The sequence below is a fragment of the Notamacropus eugenii genome, chromosome 1, assembly GCF_028372415.1.
Source record: "Notamacropus eugenii isolate mMacEug1 chromosome 1, mMacEug1.pri_v2, whole genome shotgun sequence".
NCBI lineage: Eukaryota > Metazoa > Chordata > Mammalia > Diprotodontia > Macropodidae > Notamacropus > Notamacropus eugenii.
The window spans coordinates 529,769,354-529,775,873 of NC_092872.1; the positions used below are offsets into that span (position 1 = coordinate 529,769,354).

General features: G+C 40.9%; 1 protein-coding gene across 3 annotated transcripts in view; it reads left to right on the top strand.

Annotated features, from left to right (window-relative positions):
* The window catches only part of BABAM2 (BRISC and BRCA1 A complex member 2), a 560,438-nt gene extending 554,312 nt beyond the window's left edge, over nucleotides 1-6,126 (top strand). For all 3 annotated transcript variants that reach the window (XM_072634065.1, XM_072634064.1, XM_072634066.1), the window contains exon 12: nucleotides 5,703-6,126. In XM_072634065.1, coding sequence (XP_072490166.1) covers nucleotides 5,703-5,766 — 64 coding nt within the window. In that variant the 3' untranslated portion in view covers nucleotides 5,767-6,126. The remainder of the gene's footprint in view (nucleotides 1-5,702) is intronic.
* Nucleotides 6,127-6,520: the final 394 nt, after the last annotated feature.

Consider the following 6,520-nt stretch of genomic DNA (forward strand, 5'->3'; position numbering starts at 1 on the left):
TCGTTGTCATATTCACCTTTATTGCAAGGATGGTATTTGGGCCATAAAGAGTAATTCAGAATAATTCAGTGTTTATACTGGAGCTACAGGACAATAGGGAGAAGAGGAGACCACGAGAAATGATTAGCTGGGTTCCTCTTGCACTATTTACAGAACTGCTTTGATTTTCAAAACCACAGTCGGTTTTCAGATGACTGATTAAAAACATGTGCCAGAAACTAAAGAAAACAAAACCAAAAAAATGGAGACCCAGATGTTTTGAAACTTGGCCACATTTGCACAATGATCTCCATCTGCACGTAGTGTGACTTAACAGTGTCTTTTGCTCGATGGCACCTCAGCTAAGACCACTCTTCTCCTTTGACCTTCCTTTGTGACCTCAGTATAGAGTCATCAGCCAGAATTATTCCTACCAAAGAAAATCTTTTGGTAAAAAATATCTCCAACAGCCCTCGTGTGTACTCAGAAGACATTGTATGGCAATTTGCCTTCAGTCAAGATGTTTCAAGTTATACTGCTGAAGAGGATAAATATATGGAGCCCTTTTGAATATGATCTTCTTTACCTAGTATCTCCCTATCTCTAAATCTCCACTATTCCCTCAATTTCTTCATCAGTAAAATTATATATATATATATATTATATACCTACCTCACCAGGGCGTTGTAAGGAAGATGTTTCATAAATAAGTGTTGTGTTTATTATAAAACCTAAAAACATTGAATGTATTAGGAGAACAATAAGTAGCCCAATCTAGCTATGGTATTAGATATCTAAGATGGTGTAATATGCCTAAGTCTGGAAAAGTAGATTGAACGGCCTTGAATAGTAGACTAAGGGATTTTTACTAAATTCATTAAACCTTTGATGTTGATTTCTCCATAGGGGTGGCAGGTAGGATGGGGGAGGGTATCCTTCTTTAGGACTGTCTCAGCTTCCTCCCATGCTGAGAAATTCACATTTCACTAGTCTGTGTTTCTTCCCCAAGTGCTTCTAGGAGACAGAAACTGGCCCCAGCTGGATGCCAGTCCCCTCTTTCTTAGGCCTAGTGGAATACTACATACACACGCATTCTGCCCTAGTTCCCTCTGTTCCTCATTCTCTGACAAGAGAATGCATTCTATTACATGTCAGAGCAACCTTTTGTCTTTTGGTTTTCTATGATGCGGGGGGGAAATTAGGGTGGGATGCAGAGGACAATGAGGCGGGGAAGGTAAGAAGACAGGGAGTTGAGTTATGTTGCAAACTGAGTGAGCATATTAGGGATTAGGCTTTGATGATGATGATGACAATGACGATGACGATAACCACCATTTATATAGCACTTAAGATTGACAAAGTGCTTTACAAATATTATCCCATTTGCTTCTCATAACAGCTCTATGAGTTAGGTGCTATTATTACCCTCATTTTACAAATGAGGAAACTAAAGCAGAAAGAGATAGAGGTTAAGTGCCTTGCCCAGGGTCACACAACTAGTAAGTGTCTGGGGCCAAAATGAATTCAGGTCTTCGTATTTCCAGATCCAGCGCACTTTGTACTATGCTATCTAGTTATTAATTCATCCTGTTGTTATTTTATTACCACTTTTGGTGTCTCAGACCATGGATACAGCTAAAATTGCTTTGTGTTTTATGCATAATTACTATTTTTGAGAAGTTGAGAGGATTGAGGAAGGTGGCAAGTCCTCTATCCCTTTGATCATGTGATCCATAGGTCCAAACCATCATTCTTAAGACACTGAGCGCATTTGCATGTCTCTAGTTACTGAATACCCATAGAGTGTTTGCTCTCAAATTCCACTGGGACAATGTAGGACACTTCCCATACATAGTCAGAGATGAGCAACACTGGAAGCATGGAATGCTCCCTGGGCTTCCCTTCCTCTGTGTCATTCTTCCCCACTTCAACAAGGCCATTCCAGTCCAGTGCTGTTAAACCTCTGATGTTGCAAGCCAGGACTGGCTGCCATAGCTTAACTCTCCTCAGTTAGCTCAGCTGGTCTGCTGGGTATAAGCCTGAGGGAGGAGCTACTGACTGTTCATGAACTGGCATCTGTACTTAGGCTGTGAAGATGCTACATCAGTGGCTAAAGCCTTTGCCCTCTGGACCAATTAAGCTTCAAGGTCAGTACCTTTTAAGAAAAACTAGCCTAACCTGTAGGACCCACCATACTCTCCCAAAACACGTACACACACAACTTAAACCCTTTGTGTCAATTTTTTAAATTAGATTTTTTTTCAAAAGTTAATTAGATTTTTTCAAAAAAATTACATTCCTCTTCCCTTTCCATGCTAACCTTCCACCCTGGTGAAAACAAAACTGTGGCTACAAACATGTATAGTCAAGTAAAACAGATTCCTGCATTGGACATGTCAGTACACGTATGCATATGTGGATGTTTGCATACATCCATCCATATACATAGACATATATATGTGCATACTGGTTCTAAGAGATCTGGACAATTTTTTTAATGATTTCTTGAAATAGAGTATCTAGGCTCATGACTTTGGTGACCAACAGTCATTTCTGTCAGCGACCAATAGCATCAGTTCATAATGCATATGCACATGATGCCAACCAAGCTAATTACACAGACCAGGCTACTAAGAGTAGCTGCTTCCCTGAATTTCTGGGAGCTGAGTGCTCAATGACTTCCTCTAGAAAGCTCTTATTTCTCAGAACCTTGGGGCTCTGACAGGTGAATTTTCATCTTACTTCACTGTATCAAAACCTTCACCTCACTTCCTGTTCTTCTTTAGACCATGCTGCCATATGTATATGTATGTGTGTATATGTATGTATACATATGTATATACACGCACATGTATGTATGTATGTGGTGTGTGTGTGTATAGAGAGAGAGAGAGAGAGATATCCTCTCCTTTCTCCCCCCTCCAGCACCCCTTGATATGCTGCCATCCTTCATTAGAAGGTAAACTGGCTTGTGTTTATATTCCCAACCACTTAGCTATAGTAAATAATTAATAAATTACCTATCTTTCCTATCGATGAAAAGGTTTACATTAGAATGATCTTAAAAGTCCCTTCCATTTCTAAAGTCCCGTGCTTCTGTGATATTAAGAATGACTCCCAACAAAACATATCACTGTGCAAATACAAGCCAATGAGTTACGCATATAAAGACGTGCATTCGTCATCATCCCTTACATATCTTTGTATAGCACCTGATGGCTTACAAAAGCATTTTACTACATCATTCTGTGTGATCCTTACAGCAATCTAAGGACATAAGCAAGGCAGATCTCATTGTTATTCCCCTTTTCCAGATGAGAACATTGACACGGGAAGAAGATGCAGCTTGTCTGTCCGGCATAGTGTGAATGATAAGCTGTGGAGCTAGACCTAGGACCTCATTCTCCTAACTCTCATGGATGCAAGTCTGGGCTTAGAATAAGAGCCTCTGATGAAGTCAGAGGCTCAGTGCTGGAAGAGGTCTTATGGGTCATCTAGGACTTACCCAACTCTACATAATCTAACCCCAATTCTATCTTTCTTTTCATTATGCCCTTTCACCACCTTTCTACAGAGGAATGTGACACAGTATGAGCCTGGAGACCTGGTGTCGATTTCTACCTTCATGGCTTAGTCAGATGGCACAGAGGATGGAGTGCCAGACCTAGAGTCAGACACTTGCCACCTGTGAGACCCTGGCAAAGCCACTTAACCTCACTCTGCCTCTTGAGACTATGTATTCCTTAGCCTTTCATTCTTTTCTTGCCTAGCCCTGGGTGTCACTTAATACCTAGTCCTCCAGGTGACCTAGTTTTTGTCAGAGTTCACACTTCTTGCATCCAACAAAGACCTGTGTTAAATAAATATAAACTGAGGAACAGAACTCCACATCCCAGGAAGACAGAGTAGAGAAGTAAGGAGCAAGGCAAAGGATCTAAGTTTCACAGGAATAAGGACTCTAGACAGGAAACTAAAACCAGAGTGAGGTGCAGAGTCAGAAGGCAGAAACCTTTTTAATGGAACTGGAATAGATGAGGGAGGGGCTTAACCACACGTAGCAAGGCAAATGCCATTTATTTGAATTGAGGTACAAAGTCAGAGTGAACCCAACAGGAAAAGGATCTGGATGCAGAGCCTCTAAACTATGGGTCTAGGAGTCCTTATGTTTTCTAAAGCCTAGGATGGCCTAAGCCTGCATAGGAAGTATAAATGGTCCAAGTGTGGAACTTGAAATGCTGCAGGGAAGGAAGCTAGACTCCTCATTGACATTAAGCTGCTGAGGTCACCTTGCTATGTCCACAAGGCATCTGAAAAAGATGACCTTGGTGTTCAGGGGAGATATCTAGATTGGGAATCATCTGCATCGAGGCAAGGTCTAAAGCCCTAGAAGCAGATATAACCACCAAAAGAGAAAGTGCTGATTCAGGAAGAAAAAAAAAGAGGTCTAAAGGCACAACTGCGAAAGCATTCACATTTAGGAAGTATAAGAGAAGAGCAATCAGAATCACAAGGAAAACAAGACCGTTGGTTCAATGTTAAACAGGAAGCCAAGGCAGGGGTGCCTTTCAAAGAGAAAAATTGTCCAACAGCGTCAATGAAGACTGAAAAAGGCTGTTGGATTTGGATTTCAGAGTTCATTGTTGACACTGGATAGAGCAGAAGTCCAGGTTGCCTTAATGAACATACTGTGTTTTAATTTAGCCTTATCTTAAAGGGATTTTAATACATATATTTCATATGATTTGCTGTTCTAATCTTCTGTTGGCTGGGAAATTATATCACCAGCCATTTGTTCCAGTCATGTCTAAGATTAAAGAAGCCCTGAGTGAAGATCAGAGGGAATCTACTCTTTAAAAAGTTCATATATTTGAATGTACAGATCTTGGGACACGCTGTTTGGCCTTTTTTCTTGCTTCCTGTTTCTCAGTTGTGTTTCCTTTAGGTGAGGTTCATCAACTCATAGGATAGAGGTGGAAAGGACATGAGGGAACATCTAATCCAACACCCTCATTTTCCAGTGGGAAACGGAGACTCAGATATCTCTGTGGACAGAAAATGATATGATCTCTCCCTAATCTTACCACTAGCCTTTGACTAGAAAAGTTTATATGCCCAGCCCTTTTTCTTTCCAGTAAATTAGACTACTTATGTATTCAGATACCAATTTGAGATCTTAGGCCATTTGTAAATCATTGTTCAGCCCTTTGTTCTCCTTAAAGTGAAACACCCAGTTGGAAAATGAAAAATTCCTTTATGTGAATGTTTTATGTAAATAAACCATCTGTCTGATTGCCTGAATTCTTCACATTTTACCTATGTGCTTGGCTATCTGGCAAACCACAGAAGGCAGCCTGCAGTCTTGTGCTCAGAGAAAACCCCTTTGAACGCAAAAAAACAACAACAACAAAAAAAACCCTTTGGCTCAGAGACACCCTGCAAAAGCCCTTTTGAATACAGAATGTACAAAGTGTCTGCCGCCAAGACATCCTATGAGGGGGCTATGGATATACACGATTTCTCTAAGTGGCCCAGAAAATGTTTAATTATGCCTCAGTTGAACAAATAAAGAGAGATTTGTGCTAACAAAGAAAGAAAAAAATTTTAAAATGCACACGTGACGCATAACAACTGTTCTGAGTTAGGTCTGAAAGCTCAGAATTGCTGGGTCTTCATGCTGGTTTGTGCTAACCACGATTTCTTTTCTGTCTCCCTTTTCCCACCAGGGCTTATTTCAAAACTTTTGTCCCTCAGTTCCAAGAGGCTGCCTTTGCCAATGGAAAGCTCTAGGAAACACCAGCCTTAAGAGGACGCCAGCCAGACTTCTCTGTCCACATGCATGTCAGCACATAAGACAACTTCCTGGAAGCCATTTGGAATATCTTCATGGGAGCATTTTGCTTTATCAGCAACTCAGATCACCACAGACAACAATCACTCTGTGGAGAAATCAAGATTGAGTTCTAACCTGAATATTTCAGCTCCTTTGGTTGGCTCCCAGTGTCTTTTTGTGTATTTTTTGTCAATCATAAGAAGTTAAACCACAATATTAAAATGCAGTATTTTTCCAGGTAGTGTGTCACAAATTCAGATATTCTCCTTCAGAATCATTTGTCCCTGAGATCTCAATAAAATTTAATTTTTCTCTCATGCCAGTGTTTTGAATGTGTTGCTTTAAAAGTGAAGCAAAAACATTAGCAACCTTTGCAGTCTAGAGTTAATTTTCTATTAGAGACAGAAACTGGACGGGCATGATGGCACATACCTGTCATCCTGCTATTATAGGGGGATGTTGAGGCAGCCAGTCACTTGAGCTTAGGAGTTCTGAGCTACAGTAGGGCTAAGTCTGGCACCAATGAGGTAAGCCTTGGCAGGGGGCATTGGCAGCATCAGGCTGCCTGAGAAGGGGCAAATCTGCCCAGGTCAGAAACAGAGCAAGTCAACATTTCTGTGCCCATCAGCAGTGAGATTGGTCTGTGGGTGGCCACTACCCTTCTAGCCTAAGTAAGAGAGAAGAAAGGAAAAGGAAAAAGAAGAGAAAGGG